General features: G+C 35.6%; 2 protein-coding genes and 1 pseudogene across 4 annotated transcripts; 2 read left to right on the forward strand and 1 right to left on the reverse strand.

Moving 5' to 3' along the window:
- Nucleotides 1-933: 933 nt before the first annotated feature.
- Nucleotides 934-3,568, forward strand: LOC140820485 (caffeic acid 3-O-methyltransferase 2-like; annotated as a pseudogene).
- Nucleotides 3,569-11,946: 8,378 nt separating this feature from the next.
- LOC140820476 (WRKY transcription factor 44-like) lies at nucleotides 11,947-16,031 on the reverse strand. 3 transcript variants are annotated; one of them, XM_073180771.1, is made up of 7 exons: nucleotides 15,625-16,031; nucleotides 15,374-15,429; nucleotides 14,632-14,848; nucleotides 14,436-14,537; nucleotides 13,468-14,078; nucleotides 12,832-12,990; nucleotides 11,947-12,372 (listed from the first exon to the last, which is right to left on the reverse strand). In XM_073180771.1, exons 3-7 carry the CDS (start codon nucleotides 14,821-14,823, stop codon nucleotides 12,201-12,203), a joined length of 1,236 nt encoding a protein of 411 aa, XP_073036872.1. In that variant the 5' UTR covers nucleotides 14,824-14,848; nucleotides 15,374-15,429; nucleotides 15,625-16,031; the 3' UTR covers nucleotides 11,947-12,200. The 3 variants fall into 3 exon arrangements, with proteins under 3 accessions (XP_073036872.1, XP_073036874.1, XP_073036871.1); XM_073180773.1 differs by lacking the exon at nucleotides 15,374-15,429 and having other exon boundaries at nucleotides 15,627-16,031; XM_073180770.1 differs by having other exon boundaries at nucleotides 11,948-12,372; nucleotides 15,374-16,031.
- A 983-nt stretch (nucleotides 16,032-17,014) lies between these two features.
- LOC140820455 (probable DNA helicase MCM8) lies at nucleotides 17,015-25,174 on the forward strand (the record flags this gene model as incomplete). Its single annotated transcript, XM_073180740.1, has 8 exons — nucleotides 17,015-17,350; nucleotides 17,703-17,843; nucleotides 17,935-18,046; nucleotides 18,158-18,380; nucleotides 18,493-18,656; nucleotides 18,969-19,226; nucleotides 24,762-24,857; nucleotides 25,022-25,174. Coding segments are annotated over exons 1-8 (1,336 nt in total), but the record flags the coding sequence as incomplete, so codon positions are not given.
- Between the last annotated feature and the right edge of the window lie 389 nt (nucleotides 25,175-25,563).

Here is a 25,563-nt window from a genome sequence, read left to right on the forward strand (position 1 = left end):
GCTAGACCTGCATTCAAGAATCCATTTTTCCGATAATATTCATCCATTTCTGGATAAATAATCGGTACATAAAATGCATCAATACATCTAAAGTAAACAAACACATCCTAAATAAAGAATGGTCTACGCAGATTTTATTGTAGTTGCTTGTTATTCGGGGGGTTATGATTTGTGATGTACAAATAACTTTTTACCTATTTTAATGAAAATAATTTCATTTAAAAAAATGGCCTACGCATGACCACTGTCGAGATGTTTTCGATTACATGAATTAAGTTATTTGTATATATTATGAGATTTTAAAATTTAATATAATTTTGAACTGTCGATATGTTTTCGTTGAGTTATCTCAAGGTGGAAGATTCAGTACTCGTCATTATATATACTCTTCCAATATGATGAACATTGGGATTAATATTTATGATGTCATCATTGTGAGTTAATTGTAATCTTCGGAGACCACAAATAATTTATCTATAAATTATGTTTCTTTTTCTGTTTTGATTTAGTTCCATCGTTTTCAATTATTATATCAATGAGCAAAAACATTAAATGGCAATAACTTAATTAGAATATATATTGAGTTGGCAAATCCATATATCATTTTGCCTGAAAATTATTGTGGAATGTGTATATTTATCTAGTAATATGAGTGGTGGAATTATAGTGTTTTGAAAAGCAATTACAAGCTTAAGCTATCAAAGAAGCTAGCAGTTCGAGCACATTATTGTTTTTTTACATTTTTCGTCTGAGAAATGTAATTTTGGACATGTATGTTTGGTTCTTTATAATTTTAGTCATATAAATTGAATTTATTACATGATTGGTCCGCAAAAATTGAATTTGTCAATGTTTAAAAAAATTAAAAATTAAGGCTGAACCAATCAATGGGCGACATCATCACGTTCACAGCCTATAAATACATGCTCCATCCAGGAAAATTCTCAAACTAAACAACTCAAACACCAGAAAACAGATAAAAATTAATCAAAATGGATTCCACCGCAGTTTCTGATAATCTTACCTCTACGATGGAGGATTCCAACTTCTTGTTCGCAATGCAACTGGTCACTGCTTCAGTGTTCCCCTCTGTGCTCAAGGCCGCCATTGAATTGGACCTTCTCGAACTCATCAAGAAACAAGGGCCTGGCGCCTTTGTTTCTACGGCGGAACTCGCCTCCCAGATTCATGCCACCAACCCGGAGGCGCGTGGCATGCTGGACAGAATCCTCAGCCTGCTGGCTAGCCATTCTGTGCTGAAATGCTGCCAGAAAACACTACCCGATGGCGGCGCGGAGCGGCTGTATTCTCTGGCCCCGGTGTGCGGATTCTTGACTAAGAACGAAGATGGAGTTTCCATGGCTCCTTCTTTGCTCATGACTCAGGACAAAGTTCTCATGGATATCTGGCAAGCCATAATATTTTAACCATACGTCATCTAGAATTTTTTTGTGAATTTGGGAACTCTAATGCATACTTAATAATTATATATTTAATTACATGAAAGGTACTATCTAAAGGATGCGGTTCAGGAGGGAGGAACCCTGTTCAACAAAGCACATAAAAAGAGCTTGTACGAGTACCACGCGACAGATCCTAGATTCACACGATCTTTCACGAGGCCATGTCCAATAATTCGACGATTTTCATGAAGAAATTTGTCGAGACATACGATGGTTTCGAGGGTTTGAGTCCCTCGTTGATGTGGGAGGTGAAATCGGTGCTTCACTCAACAAAATCATTTCGAAGCATCCAACTATTAAGGGAATAAATTTCGATCTGCCCCACACTACCCGAGAATCTCCATCTTATCCTGCTATGTATACATATCACCATTACAAATATTAATCTCTCATGTGAGACAGGTCTATATAATTACCAAGAGATTTACTACTACCTTCAACATTACCCCAAAAGAAACTCTTTTTTTAATTCATATATAAAAAACGCTGAGCATTATTTGGTAAAAACTTGTGTGAGACGGTCTTACGGGTCGTATTTTGTTAGACGGATCTCTTATTTGGGTTATCTATGAAAAAATTATTTTTTATGCTAAAAATATTACTTTTTATTGTGAATATCGATAGGTTTGATCCGTCACACAGATAAGAATTCGTGAGACCGTCTCACAAGAGACCTGCTCGCATTATTTTATAATGAATGTGCTCAGGTGTGGAGCATGTTGGTGGAGACATGTTTGTTAGCGTGCCCAAAGGGGATGCCATCTTGATGAAGGTGCGTCTCATAGTCAATCCAAAGCCATCACAAATTAAATTATTTAATAATTAATGTGAAAACGTGTAGACTGCATGCATTGAAAATCATTGTTTAATTACAAATTCCGACACAAGTCATCACATAATTTTGCATTTAATTAGTATAAGGGGCTCACAATCAAGGCAGATGGACGATTAATTATCAACGATCATACTAATATAAATTTCATTGTTGATAGATTTGTGAAGTGCATAGACTGTTACAACTGTTTTGTGGACTTACGTAATTTAATTAATTGTATATTGACAAGCTATATAATAAAAGGTCCAATAAAATGATATAATTAATTATGAGTTTCCAAAGTATTAAATAAATTGGTATGATGCACCTTATTTATAGAAACTCAATTTATTAAGTCTTCTATGATGGGTCGAAGACTGCTAATATTATATAAGGCTATGGTCCTGAGGCACAAAGAATAACAGATAGATTATATATACGACACACATATTCTAGATCTCTCATTCTCTCATCTAAGTCAATAATAAGGTGGTCGATTCTCTGTTAGATTGGAAAATCTATAACTCAAATGCTAGATCAATCAATGAATTCTGGTGCATGTTTACTATTATTTATATTTTCTGATAATTCGACATAAATTCTTTATGTGTTGTGATATATGGATTTAATCACATGATATTTTATTAAATCTCCAACATAGACATCTGTTAAGTTTTAATTTTAAAAAAAAAATCTAAATTTTCACATTAAAATGTAATGCTATTGGAATAAGTTTTTGTTTCGAACTTTATGTTTGTTTTGTTTTTGTTAAAAGAAAATTAGTTCGTGGGAACAAAAGGCAGCTGGTACACAGGTCTTGTAGGTGGAAGATAATATTTACTTCTCTATTTCTCGGTTGCAGTTCGTTCTCCATAACTGGGGCGACTCCGAGTGCTTAAAAATATTGGAAACTGCCGCGGATCGCTGCCGGAGAACGGGAAAATGATCATCGTGGAACGTATTCTTCCAGAGACCCCCAACGAAGATATAAGTTCTAAGCTGGTATTCGATGTTGATTTGATAATGTTGGCCTATATTCCAGGCGCAAGAGAGAGGACGGAAAAGGGATTTCAAGCCCCGGCAAAGCAAGCCGGTTTCAAAGAATTTCGTAAAGTTTGTTCGGTTTTTACTCTGGGGATCGTGGAATTCCAGAAATAAAGAGACCGAAATGAGAGATCAAATGGGCTTGACAATCTGAAATAAGGTTTATTATACGAATAATGGAGGATTTTTATAATTTATAATAATTGTTCTAGAGATTGAGTTCTTGTTTTCAGATATGTATGGATAAAATTACAAATGAAGTATATATATGTCGAAAGTGTTGACATTTCAAGCACATTTTTTTTTTATTCAAACCATTTTTTTTTAAAGGTTGGTTCAAAGTTGGCTACCAAACTTTGAACACACATCCTCCATTCACACTTCACCAACCCCAAAAATTTTTCCTATAAATACCATGCATTTGCATCCATTCAATCCATCCCAAAAACATCCCAAAAGCACAAGCATTTGAGTGTTGTGTAGCCTAGTCATTTAGATAAATTTTAGTATGCTCTGTGGTTGCGGCAATGTCCGATCTTCCACATCAGAAAGAATTTTCTATGTGATTAGAGTTGTGTTAGTTCCACTTTGAAAGTGAGATTGTGTGTGTTTCATCCAAGAATAATTATTCTTGAAGTTCTTGGTGTCCCCTAAGTTGTTCTAGGGAGAGTTGTTGTTATCTCCTATTTTTGTAGGAACGATTTGTACCCATTATTGATATAGTGGAGATTTCTTTTGTTGGACTTCGGTCTCGTGGTTTTTCCCTAATTTGGGTTTTCCACGTAAAAATCCTTGTGTCGTTTTCTTCATAATTATTATCATTGTTGATATCGTGGAAATACTTTGATCTAATATTATCGCTAAAGGGAAAAGATTCAACACTTCCGCTGTACGAAAAGTTATTTAATTTGGCTATCTTTCCCAACAAGTGGTATCAGAGCCGTGTTAGGATACATGGAAGAATCCATTGGAGGAATGTTTAAACTCAACGGATCAAATTATTCCATATGGAAGGCAAGCATGTTGGACCTGCTATATTGCAAAGATCTGTATTTGCCATTGAGTGGAGATAGTGCCAAGCCAGAAAACATATCAAACGAAGAATGGACTATACTGCATCGAAAAGCTGTCGGTTTCATACGACGTTTTATCGAACACAGTATATTTCATCACTTCGCGAACGAGAATAAAGCTGATGCTCTGTGGACCAAAATTGAAGCTATGTTTGAGAGAAAGAATGCCTTGAACAAAGCTTCGATTATCAGAAATCTTGCACGACTGAGATACAAAGAAAATGCAAATATGACAGAGCATCTGAATGCTTACCAGGGTCTAATCAACCAATCTATCACCATGAAGATTACCTTGGATGACGAAGTTACGGCACTATTATTACTGAGCTCCTTGCCAGATAGTTGGGATACTCTTGTGGTGTCGCTCAGTAATTCTGCTCCTGATGGAAAACTGACATTACAAACAGTCAAAGATTGTCTTCTAAATGAAAAGTCCAGAAGAAAGGAGCAAGTAGCCAACTCTGAAACTAAGGCATTAGTTACAGAAATAGCTGATAATCGAGGAAGAAATTACACCAGAGGACCTCATAAAGGAAGAGACAAATCCAGAGGAAAGTCCAAAACCAGAAAAGAATTCAAGTGTCATTATTGTGGAGGTCCAAATCACTATGAAAGAGAATGCAGAAAAAAGAAGAGAGATCAAAGGAATGGGACAAAGTCGGAAGAGAAAGACACGACTGCAGTTACATCCGATGGAGATATTATCATCCTTGGTGATGATGCATGTGTCAGTATATCATACCAGCAAACTGATTGGATGATTGACTCGGGAGCTTCATATCATATTACTCCACACAGAGATATGTTTGCGTCCTACTCAAGTGGAAACTTTGGCAAAGTTAGAATGGCCAATCAAGGTTTGACTGAGGTCGTTGGTATGGGGAGCATTGTCTTGGAGACAGATACAGGGTGTCATCTCGTTCTCAGAGATGTTCGACATGTTCCAGATATTCGATTTAACATCATCTCTACAGGCAAGCTTGATGATGATGGTTGTTCCAGTCACTTTGGTGGAGGAAAATGGAAACTCACCAAAGGATCTCTTATTATTGCTAGAGGTATGAAGCAAAATTCTCTTTACCTCATGCAAGCAAAAATATCAAATGGAGAGGTTCATGCATCTACAAAAACCTCATCCATTGAGTTGTGGCACAAGAGACTTGGACATATTAGCCAGAAGGGAATGGAAACTTTGGCTAAGAGAAAACTCCTTCCTGAAGTATCTGGTATGCATTTGGAAACTTGTGTTGATTGTTTGGCCGGAAAACAACACAGAGTTGCATTTCAAAGTTTTTCTTCATCAAGAAAAACTCAACGCTTGGAGTTAGTACACACAGATTTGTGTTACATGAAAGACAGAACTCTCGGTGGTGCACTGTATTTTGTGACCTTTATTGATGATTTCTCACGAAAGGTCTGGTGCTTTGCGTTGAAATCTAAAGATCATGTCCTTGAGGTCTTTAAGCATTTTCACGCAAAAGTTGAAAGAGAAACAGGAAAGAAACTGAAGTGTATTCGTTCTGACAATGGTGGTGAATACAGGGGTCCGTTTGAGCAATACTGTATAACTCATGGTATCAGGCTTGAGAAAAGTGTTCCAAAAACCCCTCAGCACAATGGTCTAGCTGAAAGAATGAACAGGACAATTTGTGAAAGGATAAAGTGTATGTTATCACACTCCAAATTGCCCAATTCCTTTTGGGGCGAAGCTATGAGAACTGCAATTGATTTGATCAACCTTTCTCCATCAGCCGCGTTAGATGGTGATGTTCCTAACAAAGTTTGGACAGGGAAAGATGTCTCATACAAACACTTGAGAGTGTTTGGTTGCAAAGCTTTTGTTCATATACCAAAAGATGAAAGATCCAAGCTTGATGACAAATCCAAAAAGTGCATATTTTTGGGTTATGGCCATGAAGAGTTCGGATACAGATTATGGGATCCATTGAATCAAAAGATTGTTAGAAGCCGAGATGTTGTATTCCTCGAAGATGAAGTTGGTTCTGATGCGGAACACAACAAACAATCACAATCATCCAATTCAGAATTTCCTGTAAATTTAGATCCAGTTTATTTCCCCACAATTCAGGATCACGGGGGAGAAACACAAACTGAGCATGATGAGATAATTGAGCCAATAGATGCTCAAGACAACTCTTCAACTCCACCTTCAGAAACAGAGATCAGAAGGTCCACCAGACAAAGTGTACCTTCTATGAGATACAACCCACATGAGTATGTGATGATCACTGATGACGGAGAACCAGAGAGTTTCAAAGAAGCTGTATCAAGTACACAAAAAGATAAGTGGATCGAAGCAATGAAAGAAGAGATGCAATCGCTTCATGAAAATCACATCTACAACTTAGTAAAGCTACCAAAAGGTAAGAAATCACTCAAAAATAAATGGGTTTACAGGTTGAAGACTGAAGAAAATAAATCACGGCTAAGGTACAAAGCGAGGTTAGTTGTGAAAGGTTTCAGCCAGAAGAAAGGTGTTGATTTTGATGAAATTTTCTCACCAGTGGTGAAGATGTCCTCTATCAGAGTTGTTCTGGGACTTGCAGCTAGTATGGATCTGGAAATAGAACAACTCGATGTTAAGACTGCATTTCTTCATGGTGATCTAGATGAAGAAATATATATGTACCAACCTGAAGGATTCATAGTTAAAGGCAAAGAGGATATGGTGTGTCGACTAAACAAAAGTTTGTATGGGTTGAAACAAGCTCCAAGACAGTGGTACAAGAAGTTTGATACATTCATGATGAATCATGGGTACAGCAGAACCAATTCTGATCATTGTGTATTTGTTAAGAGATATGATCAGAATGATATCATCATATTATTGTTATATGTTGATGATATGTTGATCATTGGTCATGATCCAAGCAAGATAGAAAAGCTTAAGGAGGAGCTTAACAAGTCTTTTGCAATGAAAGACTTAGGATCAGCAAAACAGATTCTTGGAATGAAGATCTCTAGGGATATGGCCAATAAGAAACTATGGTTATCTCAAGAACAATACATTGAGAAAGTTCTTGAAAGATTCAAAATGGATAAAGCAAAGGCTGTTGGTACTCCACTTGCAGGTCATTTCAAATTAAGTTCCATTCAATGTCCCACAAGTGAAGAAGAAAAGAAAGAAATGGAGAGGGTTCCTTATGCTTCAGCAGTCGGCAGTTTGATGTATGCAATGGTATGTACGAGACCTGACATTGCTCACGCAGTTGGCATGGTAAGTCGATTTCTCTCGAATCCTGGCAAAGATCACTGGTCAGCAGTGAAATGGATATTCCGATATCTGAGAGGTACTTCTAAGCTTTGTTTGAGATTCGGAACTAGTCAAACTGTGTTAGAAGGTTATACTGATGCAGATATGGCTGGTGATGTTGATTCTAGAAAGTCCACATCCGGATACTTGATGACATTTGCAGGGGGAGCAGTATCATGGCAATCAAAACTTCAAAAGTGCGTGGCATTGTCTACAACAGAAGCCGAGTATATAGCCACAACTGAAGCATGTAAAGAACTACTATGGTTGAAGAAGTTTCTACAAGAGTTAGGTTTGAGACAAGACAAATTTACGCTCTACTGTGATAGTCAGAGTGCAATTCATTTGAGTAAGAACTCTAGTTTACACTCAAGGTCAAAGCATATCGATGTAAGGTATCATTGGATCCGGGATGCGTTGAACGAGAAATTGTTACATCTTGAGAAGATACATACCGATGATAATGGTTCCGATATGTTTACGAAGTCATTGTCCAAAGAAAAGCTGGAAAACTGTAGAAATATTGCAGGTCTGTTTGAATCTACAAAATGAAGCTTGAGGGGGAGAATTGTTGACATTTCAAGCACATTTTTTTTTTATTCAAACCATTTTTTTTTAAAGGTTGGTTCAAAGTTGGCTACCAAACTTTGAACACACATCCTCCATTCACACTTCACCAACCCCAAAAATTTTTCCTATAAATACCATGCATTTGCATCCATTCAATCCATCCCAAAAACATCCCAAAAGCACAAGCATTTGAGTGTTGTGTAGCCTAGTCATTTAGATAAATTTTAGTATGCTCTGTGGTTGCGGCAATGTCCGATCTTCCACATCAGAAAGAATTTTCTATGTGATTAGAGTTGTGTTAGTTCCACTTTGAAAGTGAGATTGTGTGTGTTTCATCCAAGAATAATTATTCTTGAAGTTCTTGGTGTCCCCTAAGTTGTTCTAGGGAGAGTTGTTGTTATCTCCTATTTTTGTAGGAACGATTTGTACCCATTATTGATATAGTGGAGATTTCTTTTGTTGGACTTCGGTCTCGTGGTTTTTCCCTAATTTGGGTTTTCCACGTAAAAATCCTTGTGTCGTTTTCTTCATAATTATTATCATTGTTGATATCGTGGAAATACTTTGATCTAATATTATCGCTAAAGGGAAAAGATTCAACACTTCCGCTGTACGAAAAGTTATTTAATTTGGCTATCTTTCCCAACAAGTCGAAAGCTCAGTCATGGAAGTTAATTCTTGATCGATACTAATTATTTTTATTTATTGTAAAACTTTGTTGAATATAATTAAGTTGCCAGTTGCCATACGTTGTGATATAAAAATGCCGTGCTTTGGCAAAATCATTCAAATTAAATTTAAATTACTTTGAAAATAATCATCCATTAATTATTGTAAAATAACGTATCAGCATGAATACGTATAACCATCTGCAATAAATAAGATCTAAACCAACTAACTACTATAGTAGCTAGTCGAAGCCTGTCTCGATTCCTATTCCTTTTTGAACCATCGCGGGAGTCCCTGATGTTAAGAAATTCAAAAAGATCTTTAAAATAAATTAAGATGATAATATTTGGAATCTGATGTAAACAAAATTTTAAATTTTCTGTTCAGAACAATTGTTCGAGAAGAAATGGATATTGTCTCTACCATTTTTGGACAAAAGAACGCACATATACTGTATCGACTATGCTTCCACTAAAAGTGTGTTCATTCTATACTAGACTGAAAATGTTATTCTCGATATATTTTTATACGAGAAGATTGATACTTAGTGTCAAAGCGACATTTAGCAGCTGCAGTTTTTAATTTGCCACGACCTATTATTTCTCGTAGGTCCTTTGCGTTTTTCATTTTCTATCAATTTAAATAACTCGAAAGTTCAATCTAATCACAATTCACAACCATTCAAAATTCGAAGTCATTTTGAAATATATATAATATCGATACGTGGTCGAACTTGCTTTCAGTTGCACATTAAAATTCCGATATGAGTACAACTTATTTTGAAGTAATCAATGGCTATGGCTTCTAGTTTGAGTACAACTCATACTCGACTTGACTCAAAACTTATTTGGGTCGAGTTTGAGTAATATTAAATTGGTTTATATGATATATTGAATATTTGATGTTCTCTGACAATTTCAAATATCATCTTTTATATAGTATTTTGTAATCTTTCTAGTGGATTTGGCCGAGATTATAACTATGAAATCGACATGACGATAAATTTATCGTTGAATGAATATTGTATTTGCAAAATGTGTTAAAAAAAATGATAGGAAGAATATAATTGAAGGGTGATCATTTAAGTGAACTGGTGGGCTTGTTGCCTGAACTCAAGAGGCCAAATATTATGTTAAATGGACCCTAAAAACTTAATTAAACTTGTAGAATGATTTATTATTTTAAATCGATTTAAACCGTCATAATTAACCAATCTTTTATTTTTGCATACCACTTCGTATTGTTCCCATTATACACTATATAAATTTTATGCACGGCCTTCTTAAATTCTATTTTATATAAAGAAAATATTATTAACATTTTTAATGTAAATAAACAATTATCTCTTAATAAAATTCAAGAATATATATTTGGCTGCTACTCTGTTTAAATCTCTAATCGGGCCTTTATTTTGGATATTACTTCGTAACTCATGATTATCTATACTATATTATTAAGTTTTGAGATAATTAGTAGAATGTATACAATTAAGACTTTTTCAAATAATAAACTTTTATGAATTTGATAAATTTTTATTGACTACTACAGAATTTCATATATTTAAGTGAATTTATATAGATTTTTTTGCAAGATTTTTATAGGCTTTTGTGAATTTTTTTTTTTTATAGAATTTTATAAATTTTGTACTTAATTATAACATATTATGAACTAATAATTAATTGACATATATAACATATTCAGTTTAAAATATTTTTCAATATTTATATTAATGAATAAATTTAATTATTTTAAAGTTGAATCATTTAATCCTTACATGTGTATATACGTGGATTTGTATTCATGATTGTAAATTTTTAAAAATACATCAATTGATTAATCTGTAACTTTGTTTTTGAATTGATAATATACACGTACAAAGAATAATATTTATTATTGTGTAGATATAATTTTGTATAAAAATATTATAACTTATATATTAATTGAAAATGCTAAAAACAATTAAAAAACCATGGTTGTTGTGAGGATATTTAATTATTAAGAATTAAGCGAGTTTTTTTTAATAATCTTTTATTGTTATTGAATATTACATTAATGTTTATAAATTATAAAATAAAAATCACAAAATCAAATCTAGAATTCAAATTTTTTTATGATATTAAAATAAAAAATTATTAAATGAAAAATCAGCTAAAATACGAAAAATTTAAAAAGGAAAGATGAAAATATATATAGATATATTTTGAAAATTTGAGAGAGTGATAGATATAAATGATAGGAGATATAGATAATAGCAGAGAATATAAGAAGAGATGTGATGTGAAGCAATAGAAAAAGAAATAATTAGCTTGTATGAGTTAGAAGTTTTAACAATCCGTCTAAATCTTTGGGTTGAACTAAATACAATTTTGACAATTTATAGTTGTACTTTAGGCTTTAATGTTTGTATGATAATGAATTTTATGAAGATATTAAAAGTCTATTGAAAATTTGAATTTTTCTAGACTTTTATAAAGTTTTTAAAAGTCAATGTTGAATGTCATTTGACTGTGTAAAACTCCATGAAAGGTCTATTTTGAATACCACCAGACTTCAATAGAGTACGCAAAAGTCTTGATTGAATACTTATAGGCTTTTAAAATCTACGTATGTCGTTAAAATTCAATAAATTTCCTGCATTAAAAACACTCCTCTTAGAATAATTAATTTTTGGTGTCATGGTCTATTTTAATAATTATATATATATATATATATATATATATATATATATATATATATATATATATATATATATATTCATAAAGTGTTAAAACTTTAATGCGAAATATATGTAGTTCAACAAATAAAATATTTGTTTCTCTTTAGGTTCAATTCCTCCTTAGATCATTTTTTATTTTTTATTTTTTATTTTTTAAATTCATATATCAAAATTACAGTATAACCCCTCATCACTGTTTCTTATAATTATATTTTGACTCTCATTTAAATATAAACCAAATGAATTATAAAAAATATTAAACAAACACACAAGGCGTACGTCGATTCACTGGTGTATATATAAAGAATTTGTCAAATACGAAGAAAATAAGACACCAATATTTTATACTCAAATTGTACTTGTACGACAATGTTTCTCAAAACTATATATAATTGAATGTCAGGATTCTGGATCGAAATTTTCGAAACACAAAAAAAGAAAAAAGAAACCGGTCATATGAACCAGTCATTTTCCAGAATTGGATCAGCAGTGCAGTAATCCTAATTTGTAGGCGTGTATATATATATAGACACACACACATGCATCTGCCGATTTCTCTGGATTCGCAGGGATCGATTCATGATTTGCTCCTAGTCCTTGTATTAGATGCCTCCGAATTTGCAAGTTTGATTGGCATTTCATGGTTGTGCCGACCCTCGTACGTCGTTATGAAAGTGGATGGATCTTCCGAAGTTCTCTCGACATACTTCCGCACCTTGCACTTCGGGCTGGTGCACTTGTAGTAACTCCTGCAAGGACAATCAAACATATACAACCTATGAGCCAACAACAAACGGAACTGATGCCAAGTGGTACTGTCTTAAAAAGAGCCGACTATTTCGAGATTCCCACTCACCCTAAATTGACTCAAAATACGAACATAACTGGTGATGCAAATTGCTGTGAAATGCATGTCAAGATGCCAGTAATTTAAAAGAACAGCAACCAAAATTCATCACGTCAAAGAAGTATTTTTCCGCTATAAATTCTATAAATTTGATTTTTTTTATAAAAATTGTTGAAAAGATTATTTTAGCATTTTTTTGACATTTTTAATGGTTGCTCATGCTTGTTATATACTAAATGGTCCAACAAAAATCAAGCATGTTGATCTAAAAAAAATTTCCCTATATTTTATTGAACTTGTAGACTCGCATTTTATTTCTATACTAGGGAAAGCCAAGAAAGTTGACAAATAGAATACTAACCTTGGGTATGAATTCCCCTTGACAACTTTCTGGCCGTACTTTCTCCATCGAAATCCATCCCCGATAATCTCAGAATCCATATTGCTCTGCACACCATTCCCGGGTTTGGACGTGGCTTTCTCCATTCTACCTGATTTTAGTGATTGGATCTCACATTTCCTGCAGCATAAAACCCAAACTTCAAAATGCTATCGTTCTCGAATTCAAATATCAAAACTTCACATATGACTAGGAATGCAACTGAACTGGACAAGTTCGGTGCTTTTCGAGCTAGTTTCAAATTTTTTTAACTCACACTCGAAAATATCAAACTTGGCAAGTTCTGACATGTTTGAATACATGTTTTTGAGCCTAAATTATTAAAAAAATAGCTCTCAAGCCGCTTGAAAGCTTATAATAATATTTTATAAATATACTTCAAAGTAAAATATGCTCTCACAAGTTTAATTTAAAAGAATCGAGCTAGAATTTGCATTTTTAGAACCGAACTCAAGCTCAAGAGAGTTCATTCTTGTAGCTTGAAGTAAGCTAAAAAATATGAACCCAATGTGAGCTAAAAAAAAAGCAATTAAGTTCAATTCGATTTGTTTGCAGCTCTGTACATATCCTTGTGCCAGCGTAAAATAACTATATCACCTTCTTTTGCTCTTAAAACCATCATCTTCCGCTACCAAAGCTTCACTCCCTTCCTCCCATCCCCCTTTCTCAGCATCATTGGAAGTTGAGGCACTAGCCTCGAACAGAACATCCGTAACTGGTTCATTGATTCTCTGGGAAACACCAACAAAACCTGATTGGGTAAATGACTCGACAGAAATCTGATCTTTAGACTCGCTTGCATGCCCTTCAATTCTATCAGCCTTTTGATTATTCGACACAGGATTGTTTCCCTCAAATTGAGCAGCATCACACGCAGGTCCCTGAGGTTTTGAATAGATGTGCTCACCCTTGTAGACCACCTCCGCAATCTGGCCATCAAGTGTTCTTTCCACCATCTTTTTCACCAAACAATTTGGGTATGTACACTTGTAGTAACTTCGTGGATACTCACTTCCCTTAACCTGTTTCTGTCCATATTTCCTCCAGCTATGTCCATCAGATGAAGCTCGTTCCTCGTTTTTAGAAGGTAGCAAGAAACATTTGTCTTCAATAGAATTTTCTAGCACATCATTTCTCTTCAATTCTGGTATTTTAATACATGAACCAACCTCCGCGATTTCTTGTCTGGGATAAACATCATTACTCCCCTGATCAAAAACACGTTCATAAAAATCATTATTCCCTTGGTCAATTTTTTTTTCATAAAATACATACCTTTACAACAAATGGAAACATTGTTCTAAGAACATTTTGGTAACATGTCATTTTCAGTTCCATAACTATGTTGGAGCAACATATTTGGAACCTTATGGATGTCCTAGTAAATTGGAAGATATAGATCGAAGAAATGCTAAACTCGATTGTTGCAACATAAATATTGAACTAAAGTTAATACTTGCATATATGAAAGACTAAAAATGTCACACATCCGCTATGGCAGAATAAAAAAATGATACTTAGCCAAAAATTTCGGAAGATTGGAAATATGACCATGTTGTACTAACCAAATTTGCCAAGACCGAAAGAGTTGCACTTGTTACGAATTTAGCAATTGGTTTGTATACCACATTTGAAGTAGCATTTGACTTTGGGGCCAATACCTCCACCTGGATTCATCGGATACCAAACAACAAGGACAATAAAAATGAAAAAATTACACAAACAACAACAGATATAAAGGGCCTTGAAATAAGTAACTACCTTCCCGGTTGGCTTGAACCGAACAGTCCTTGGTCTGATGGCTACAACCGCAGTTTGAGAAACATCGGCAGGTGAAGAATCCTCAACTGCATCTGAAAGCAGCTCTGAGAAAGATTTATGATGGGAGAAGCCTAGCCTCCTGGCTATTGGTTTCTTAATTGCAGTTTCATCCTCTTCTCTGATTTTCGTCATAATTGTCGTTACAGCAAATAATTTTCTGCATAATTGACATTGTACATGGGATCAAGCTCACATTTCCTAAAAGTGTACAAAACAGCAAATTTTGTGACACAAGCCGACCATCAGTAATTTCAAAATAGTTTTCTCAACCATCGATCATTGACCAATTAAACTTAGGTTCGAATCAGCACCGAACCAAATTATCAACAAACAAATCGTTCTCACTTTCACTTTTTATTGGAAAATCGACACCCAGTTCTTGAATCATGATTAGTTATCCCAAGCCTTAAAACAGTCACTTCTCTGACAGAAAGATCATCTTTTTGAACAATAAAACAACAATTCATTAAAAAAAATTCCACTCTCCATGGTCCTTATACGAGGGGAACAACAACAAAAAAGGCAGTAAATTAAAATCCTAGTTCCATCCCTTCTCAATGGCAGCTTCTATTTTCCCAATTCAACAAGTTAAAGAACATATAATTGGAGAAATCGTGTGCTTATAGAAGCGGCAATTTTCTTAACAAGTAGCAAGGAGTTGGAGATTAAAGAATGAACTAACCAGAAAATACCAAAATCCAACGTTCTCTCCACTTGAACATCAAGTCATTTTGCTCCACTTGCATACACAATATTCAAATTCAAACAAAACAAAACATGTAAAACAAGCATTTCCAAAATCCCACCAAATTGATCAGCTGTTCCACCCCCAAAACCCAACTGTGTACTCCATTACTTACAACTTTGTGGACAAACAGACAAAACCCACCAACAAAATGTATAGAAGGTCGGAGTGAAAAAGCTAAAAAGAATACCCAAGAAATTGTGCTCCACTCTCTCCAGTGTTGCCAATCTCTCAGCAAAAGAAAATAGCCAAAGTTTCTCGATTTGTGCACATATCATGGCAGGGGCAGGATGGGTAATGACTACGAGGCCAACCAACCCGGGAAGCCGCATCTGAGACAGATTCACTGATTTTAACCCCAGAAGAATGGTAGTTGAATACCAACAGCCACGTGCTCAAACCCCATCCCACCTTCCTATCCATTTTCTTGCTAAAGGTACCCCCACTAATATGTTGGTTCCACCAGTGTGAGAAATTATTTTCTTTTCTTTATTGTTTTTGAGAAATCTTGAAAAGAGAACATATAATCGGATCTCTGCGAGATTTCACATTCCGTCTGTGTCTTTGTCAGCCTCGATTCGGAGATCCCTTCAAGAAATTTTAGAAATATTTACCATCATCAACTTTCATAAAAATACGAAATATTTACATTATCTATTAACATTTAAAAAAAAAAATATTTTCGTTATATCATAAACTAACCTGAATATTAATAAGACAAATCAGTTTTATCAGTATTTTTGGAATACCGTTTAGATAATTGAATTGAAATCTAACACTTTTTAATGGCATTAAATTATTTTATATGATAAGTCTAAAATTTTAATTCTGGAAAAGAGTTTTTAATTATTAATAAAATTTTTTTTATGGAAATTGTTGATAGACTTGGTAGCAAAAAAGAAGTCTTCTGTAGGCAAAAATTTGTGTGAGTCGGTCTCACATGTCGTATTTGTGAGACAAATCTATTATTTGGGTCATCCATGAAAAAAGATTACTTTTTATGCTAAGAATATTACTTTTTATTGTGAATATCGGTAGGGTCGACCTATCTCACAGATTAATATCCATGAGATGGTCTCACATAAAACCCACTCTTCTCCGTATATACTCTACGTTGAATTAAATATTTATGTTAAGAAATATCTTTGTTTAATTGGATGGTCAGAGATGTAAAAATATTAATGTAAAAAGTGATTATATTTTAGTATTAATTTAAATAAATTATTGTAATTTGGTAAGTGAATACGAACACGTTCAAATTTTTTCGAGTAATATAAATATCGTGAGTCATTCGTGATATTTAATATTTCATTAATATAATTATATATTAAATAAATATATTTCGAATATTTATTTTAGTTGATGAATATTTTCAAATATTTCGATTCGAAGTCGAAATTTAGCATTGATTCAAACCAAATTCGAACAAAAAATATTTTAATTTTCGATATTTGAATCCAACTAGCTGAAACTCATAGATATTTATTCCAAGTTTTAATTTTTTTTTATATGCAACTCAATTGGTTAGTTTATACCATAGTGCTAACCATCCAACCCGAAATGAACTATCCACGGGTCGGGTTTAGTCCAGTCCTAATTTGGCTCCAAATTAGTGGGCATCGAAAGCAAAAATTAGCAGATATTCTTTTTCCCGCCGTTCAAACAGAGTAGAGAAATTTCAATCGACCGGTGCAGTGGCACCGTGCCCCACCGTTTTCAACCGCGATGTATGGCAACTCGGCGGCAATGACTGCTAAATCGAAACTCCAACCGAGGTCGGTCAATGATTGCTGGAGCGTCCTGGCATTGTATTTTCCCCACATCAATCCTAAAGATTCAGAGCTCAGACACTGCATAACATCCGATCTATTTCACTTCTTCTCCTCTTCTTCAGGTCAACAATTTATTTCTCAGGTACGTGTATTCTCGTAGTGCTGCGTTTGGACCTTGCATTTTAAGAAATGTAGAAGCATAAGATGTGATTACTCATTTTTCCTCGATTTAGGTAATGGTCTCATTGAAAAATAAAAATGCAATGGAAGTTTGGTTTCAAATGATATTTTCTCGGTTCGCATTCCCGAGATAAATACAAAATCTGAAGACAGCTTCTTCATTGGCATAAGAATTTTGGAAGCAGGGTAGTTTTATAGCATGATTAATGTTTGATTGAATCTACTTATCCTATACTGATATCCATATGCAAAGTATCATCATATAATCGTACAAGAAAGGCCTATTTTGTGTAACTTTCTAACTTGACGGATAGGTAAAAGAGGATGGCCACTTCTTCTACTTACCTTTGGACTTCCAGCAGTTCCGGAAAGTATGTGCAGTTGAGGCATTTTTCGTAGCATTAGAGGAAAAATCTAAAGATGCTCTGCTGTGCATGAGTGCTGCAGTGCACAAGGTACATAGAAAGAGTAGTGTTGGTGTATTTTAAGAAGCCAATGCATGTTGTGCTTGGAAATGATATTTACATGCTGTCAAAATTCGAGCAGGTCCTTTTCATAAGAGAAAATCTCAGTGAAAATCATGCAAAGGTTAATATCCGTCTGCACAACTACCCGGAGTCCATGATTGCTCTAAAGAATCTGAAGGCCGCCTATATTGGTAATGCTGTGAATCTTTTCAACTATTGTTTTTAATATATAGGAGTTATTTGTGATGAAAATTGCTTTACAGGGTAAATAATTGTAGTTCCTTAATTGAATGATGAAATAGATAGGCTTGTCTCAGTACGCGGAACAGTGATAAAAGTTAGTACAGTCCGCCCTATGGTGATGCAAATGAGTTTTTCCTGTGCTAAATGCGGGACTACTATTACATGTGGCTTTCCTGAGGGGAAATTTTCTCCACCATCAAAATGTGAAATGCAAGCTTGCAGGAGTCGATATTTTGATCCAATCAGATCTAGTGCTCGGTCAATCGATTTCCAAAAGATCAGGTGTGGCTGCGGACATTTCATCAACTGCCATACTTAAGAAAATTCCCTCCTTATATGTTATACCATACTATTTGTCTGATACTTTCCTAATGTAACGTAATGTGATTTATAGGATTCAGGAGCTGCTGAAATCCGAACATCACGAAGAAGGGCGTGTTCCCCGGACTGTTGAATGTGAGCTGACTGAAGATCTTGTGGATGCATGCGTTCCTGGTGATGTTGTGACTGTCATTGGCATAATACGAGTGATCAATAGTTATATGGATATTGGAGGAGGTATGTGAAACTATCTGCTGCAACATCCACAATATTCTCCCAGTCTTTTGCGCCATCTAATGAGGACTTGGAAGGATTTTTAAGCTGAAAGTCAAACTTATGCCGTCTCCTCGACTTTTGTCCTGTTGACATATCTTCTTATATTTATATCGTGTTCCCCAAACAATAGGTGTTTTTGTCAGATATAAAAATTAGATCTATCTGACAAAAATATTTCCATTGCAATTCCTGAAATTCAACATAATATTTCCATTATTTACATGATTCCTAAACATGTACTGAACAGAACTGCTTTGATTTCTTCTGTGGCAGGAAAGTCAAAAGGCAAAAATCAAGCACTGTATTATTTATACGTCGAAGTTGTTTCAATAACAAACTCAAAGTCACAATCCTTGACTGAGGATGTGCAAAACGCCAATGCCAAGAATATAGAGCGTTTTGATTTATATTCATTTTCTCCCAGAGATCTAGAATTCATTGTAAAGTTCTCCGAGGAGCATGGCTCTGATGTCTTTCGTCAAATTCTGCAATCAATTTGTCCATCCATTTATGGGCATGAGCTTGTTAAAGGTATATGAAAATTATTCTGATTGACTTTGTTTCAGTTAATCTACAACCATGAAAAATGAGATTAAGAACCATTGTGTCGCTATACCCTTTAATTTTAAGAATGTTATCCAGCTTTATCCAAGAATAAGCATTTAGATTGTAGGTATAATATTGGCATTGTTCAATCAAAACCATGATTCTGGTGACGTATCAGATTTAGCTCCTTCAACACACCATATTACTTTTTCTAAATATGACAATTATATACAATCCAAGAATGGTTCATCTCTATGAATACGCAACTCAGAGGTTTCCGATTTATTATCAGGCAATAGCTAGAAATCTGTAAACCTTGTCTTATTTTTGAACTAAAATGCCACACTGCCATTCTAGTGAAAAAATTATCAGATATAGATATAATCATATACAATACATATACAATACATTCATACTGTTAGTTAGTTAATATGATAGTTAGACAGTTAATATGACAGTTAGAAGATAGTTAGCTTACATATAGGTGTATAGCTTACTGATTCATTTTTCACTGATTTGAATGAATACAATGAAGAAGAATTCTCCATGCTCTTGTATCTTTGAGCTCCTACGTAATATGGTATCAGAGCAAGAACTTCCGCACATATTTCTCCATTAATCGGAGATCTGAGATTCAGGATTATTCTTCAAGATTTATTCCTTCGCACATCTTCAGCAACGTAATTCATGGCTTCTGGCAATACATCGACTTCGTTGCGATCCAATGGTCAATCCGCCATTGATGATCCGATGAGCCCCTATTATCTGCATCACTCAGATAATCCGGGTCTTACATTGGTATCACAACCACTCACCGGAGATAACTACACATCTTGGAGCAGGGCCATGAAGATTGCGCTCTCGGTCAAGAACAAATTGGGGTTCGCTGATGGCACAATCGCAAAACCTTCAGCGACAGAATCAAGTCTTCTCAATTACTGGACCCGGAGTAACAATATTGTCATCTCATGGATCTTGAATTCAGTTTCCAAAGATATCTCAGCAAGCGTTTTATTCTCAGATTCTGCTGCAGCCATTTGGGATGATCTCCGAGAGCGATTTCAGCAGCACAATGCGCCTCGCATATTTCAGTTGAGACGTGATTTGATAAACTTACGCCAAAATCAAGACTCAATTAGCGTATATTTCACCAAGCTCAAGGCGATTTGGGAAGAATTAAATAATTTTCGGCCAGTATGCTGTTGCGGTAAATGCACTTGTGAGGGAGTAAAAAAGATTGAAACACATTTTCAGATGGACTACATCATGACTTTTCTCATGGGTCTAAATGATTCATTCGCTCAAGTTCGTACTCAAATCCTATTGATTGATCCGATTCCTCCTATTAATCGGGTTTTCTCGCTGGTGATTCAAGAAGAACGTCAAAGGGACATCAGAATTCAATCTCCGGACATCACCTCCACAGGAGGTATGGCCTTTTCTGTCAAGACAGATCAGGCTCAACCACAATTCAAGGCCAGAGGGCCACCAAGATTGCTCCGTGAAACGCATCGAGAACGTCCTTTTTGCACCAAGTGTAACATTCATGGTCACACAAGATACTTGTTACAAGATACATGGCTATCCTCCAGGTCTCAAGCAGCGTGGCAATTACTCATCTAAACCGAATGCTGTCAGTGCAAATCAGATCTCCGGGCAATCCAATTCTTCTATTCAAAAGTCTACCGAGGATGTTGATTCTTCGCCAAATGTGTTCCAAAGCTTTAGCAAAGATCAAATGGAACAACTACGGACAATGTTTACTCAACAATTATCATCATTTGACAGCCCACACAACTTGGCCAATGAGCCCATTAGCAATCTTGTCACAGGTACCTGCTTATCCACATTTGATTCTCATAATCTGAACTATGCAACGTGTTGGGTTATTGACTCTGGAGCATCCAGACACATCTGTTCAAATGCATCTTTATTTAAATCAATTACACATGTTAATGGTTCGACCGTCACTCTGCCCGATCACACCACGATCACCGTTAATTTCTGTGGTGAAGTTAGACTTGGGGATTCTTTAATTCTTGAAGATGTTATGTACATTCCAACCTTCAAGTTCAATCTATTGTCTGTAAGTTGCCTCCTTGCCAACACCACCTCTGTGATAGGTTTTTGCCATGACTCATTTATCATCCAGGAAATCAGGACGAAGAAGACGATTGGCAAGGGTAGGAAAATCAATGGGCTGTATGTTCTGGACTTCATCTCAGAGTTTAAGAAGGCATCTATAAATCAGGTATCAGTGGATTTATGGCATTGTAGACTTGGTCATCCCTCTACTAGAGTAATGGAACTTTTGAGAAATTTCTTGCAATACAATGCACTTCAACTGGATAAATGTAAATCATGCCCTGTATGTCCGATAGCCAAACAACGAAGATTACCATTTATCTCAAACCATAATGTGTCTGCCTGTTCATTTGACCTTATACATTGTGATATTTGGGGTCCGTATCACATCCCCACGCACAACCAGCAACACTATTTTCTCACTTTAGTGGATGATTGCACTAGATATACATGGATATATCTACTCCAACATAAATCTGAGGCACAGGGTGTTATTGTCCGATTTTGCTCCATGGTTGAGACTCAGTTTCTAACAAAGATTAAATCTTTTCGCACTGACAATGCAAAAGAACTGGCATTCACAGATTTATTCCTCCAAAAGGGCATTATGCACCAATTCTCATGTGTTCAAACTCCACAGCAGAACTCGGTGGTCGAAAGAAAACACCAACATCTCCTCAATGTAGCCAGATCATTATTTTTCCAATCACGTGTACCAGCTAGATTCTGGGGAGAGTGTGTATTGACTGCCACCTATCTCATCAATCGAGTCCCATCTCCTTCAAATAACAACAAGTCTCCTTATGAAATTCTGTACAAGAAAACTTTTGATTACTCATTCTTAAGGACATTTGGATGCCTTGCATTCGCATCCACATTGGCAAGCAATCGTGATAAATTGTCACCTAGAGCCCGTGCATGTGTTTTCATTGGCTATTCTCCAGGAGTTAAAGGTTACAAACTTCTTGATATCAGCAACAAAGAAGTTTTTATCTCCAGAGACGTAATTTTTCATGAGAGTACTTTCCCTTTCATGACAATTCATTCAGAGGTTGGCATTGATCCATTCTCTCAAACTGTTTTACCCATTCCATTCAACATACAAACAGCTGATGTGGTCACTCCACCTCAATCTACTTCAATACTAGAATTGGGCTCACACCACCAAACAGACACTCCATCAACAAACATGATTCCACGTCGCACATCTTCGAGGGTCACACAAACTCCATCATACCTTCGGGATTTCCACTGCAACTTAATGCATTCCAAAACATCACTTCCTTCCAAATTTCCTTATCCATTGACAGAATATATATCATATGACTCTCTATCTCCCTCATATCGAAATTTTATACTCAATGTTTCATCTCATTATGAGCCACAATTCTTCCATCAAGCTGTGCATCTTCATCAATGGCGAGCAGCCATGAATGAGGAGCTGAAAGCCATGGAAGCAAACCATACCTGGTCTGTTGTTCCCTTGCCAAAAGGAAAACACTCAATCGGCTGTAGGTGGGTGTACAAAATCAAGTATGCATCGGATGGATCCATTGATCGCCACAAGGCTCGCTTAGTAGCCAAAGGATACACTCAACAAGAAGGTATCGATTTCTTTGAAACCTTCTCGCCAGTGGCGAAGTTAGCTACTGTCAAAATATTACTTGCTCTAGCAGCTAGCCACAATTGGCAACTTGCTCAACTCGACGTAAACAATGCCTTTCTTAATGGTGATTTATTGGAAGAAGTTTACATGGACTTGCCACTGGGGTATTCAACTCAACCCCAACGCGATCATTCCTCCACCAAGCTGGTCTGTAAACTTCACAAATCAATTTACGGACTTCGTCAAGCGTCTCGACTGTGGTACACTAAGTTTTCTCAAGCATTAATTCGGACAGGATTCAATCAATCTCAATCTGATCACACCTTATTCACCAAAGGTTCAAGAGACTCTTTCATTGCCTTACTCGTATATGTGGATGATATCATCATTGCAGGCCCTTCATCGCATCTTATTCACAACTTAAAGGCATCTCTCCAAGACCTCTTCAAACTCAAAGATTTGGGTTCACTTAGATACTTTCTTGGACTTGAGATTGCACGATCTAAGCAGGGGATTTGTCTTTCTCAACGGCTTTACACCCTAAAGCTTTTGGAGGACACTGGCTTATTGGCCAGTAAACCTGCAATAACTCCAATGGAACCTCGTTTGCACTTAAACAATATTGATGGTGAGCCAATTGAAGACATCTCGCAATATCGTCGACTCATTGGTCGACTTCTATATCTCACATTATCACGTCCCGACATTGCATTTGCAGTCCACAAACTAAGTCAGTTTGTGTCAAAGCCTCGGACAACGCATATGCAGGCCGTAAACCATCTGTTACGATATCTCAAATCAGTACCTGGTCAAGGAATTTTTTTCCCTGCATCTTCTTCAACTCAGCTTCGGGCTTTCTCTGATGCCGATTGGGCAGCTTGCACAGACACACGGAAGTCAGTCACAGGCTTTTGTGTATTCCTTGGCGATGCTTGATATCTTGGAAAGCAAAGAAGCAAGCAACCATCTCACGGTCATCCACCGAAGCAGAATACCGAGCATTAGCTAACACTACAAGTGAAGTCGTGTGGATCATACAACTACTTAAAGACTTAATATTTCCACTCCTACACCAGCTCTTGTCTTTTGTGACAGCCAGTCCGCAATACATATTGCCAACAATCCAGTTTTCCATGAGCGGACAAAACACATCGAGATCGATTGTCATTTCATTCGAGGAAAACTTGCAGATGGTTCGATCAAGCTACTTCCTGTTCGTTCCAACCTACAACTTGCTGACATATTTACCAAGCCTGTACCATCCACTACATTGACAACATTATTATCCAAGATGTCTATCAAAAATGTTTACAGTACATCTTGAGGGGGGGATATCAGATATAGATATAATCATATACAATACATATACAATACATTCATACTGTTAGTTAGTTAATATGATAGTTAGACAGTTAATATGACAGTTAGAAGATAGTTAGCTTACATATAGGTGTATAGCTTATTGATTCATTTTTCACTGATTTGAATGAATACAATGAAGAAGAATTCTCCATGCTCTCGTATCTTTGAGCTCCTACGTAATAAAAATAGAATAGAATCTAACCCATCTTAACCTGTAATTTGTGATGGAATATTGTGGTGCCATTCTCCGGTACTTAATAAATATACTATTTATTGCAATCATTCTTTACCAAGAGATATTCAGTTTCGCTCATCACATGAGCATCTGGTTTACAAGCAGCCTTCAGAGGTTCTATTGTTGTTTATGCATTTGAATAGTATAGCTGGTTTCTTGAATTTAAAGCATAAGTTTGGATGTCAGAAAATGGTAAATGTTCTATTTTTCTTCTTTTCTTTGTTTGCTAAAGCCGGAATTACATTGTCCCTGTTTGGTGGTGTTCGAAAGCATTCTATGGATCAGAATAAGGTACCTGTCAGAGGAGATATCCATATAATTATTGTTGGTACGTAATTTATGTTCTTTTTTTTCTTGCATTAAATTGGAACCAACTTTGCCAGCCCTTTTAGTTTTTTCTGTTTCCAAAATTCACCTACAATTGATGGGAGTCTTTAAACTCTTGAAATTTTGATATTTATAATTATAATTATTATTTATCCATTTAACTAGGTGATCCTGGACTTGGTAAAAGTCAACTTCTTCAAGCAGCAGCTTCGGTTTCTCCACGTGGCATCTATGTTTGTGGTAATGCCACAACAAATGCTGGCCTTACTGTTACAGTGGTAAAAGATCCTATGACAAGTGACTACGCTTTTGAGGCTGGTACATTGTCTTCTGCCACTACTATAACCAAGTTGACTGTTTTGGGAGTGTCAAGTTTTATTTGGAAATTATAACTAGCATCTTATTGCCGAAGATTAATACAATTTTGGTTTGATGTCCATTCCTTCTTTCTTCTCTCTCTATCTCTGTTTCAAACCAAATAGTTAGTGGTTGTTTGATTTCAAATTCTACTCTTCCAGATGTTAATTTACCGTGCAGATCCTTGTATTTACCCTCTTATATACTCAAAGACACGAGCACTATTCCATAAAGTATGAAATTTTTCTTCACATAAATAATTCTTTCATGCATATTTTTAGAGAGCATAAACTTACTGATATTTTGTTGGATAAGGTTTTGCAACTCTTATTTAACCTTTATCTCTCAGA

Source organism: Primulina eburnea, unplaced genomic scaffold, assembly GCF_022965805.1.
Source record: "Primulina eburnea isolate SZY01 unplaced genomic scaffold, ASM2296580v1 ctg1064_ERROPOS200000, whole genome shotgun sequence".
In the NCBI taxonomy this organism is placed as follows: domain Eukaryota; kingdom Viridiplantae; phylum Streptophyta; class Magnoliopsida; order Lamiales; family Gesneriaceae; genus Primulina; species Primulina eburnea.

Coding starts and splice junctions, on each gene's coding strand:
- LOC140820476 (XM_073180773.1), bottom strand. CDS start 14,823: ATGACGAAAATCAGAGAAGAGGATGAAACTGCAATTAAGAAACCAATA. Junction 14,538..14,631: donor GGTTCAAGCCAACCGGGAAG/GTAGTTACTTAT, acceptor CGATGAATCCAG/GTGGAGGTATTGGCCCCAAA. Junction 14,079..14,435: donor TTTCGGTCTTGGCAAATTTG/GTTAGTACAACA, acceptor GTTTTTGATCAG/GGGAGTAATGATGTTTATCC.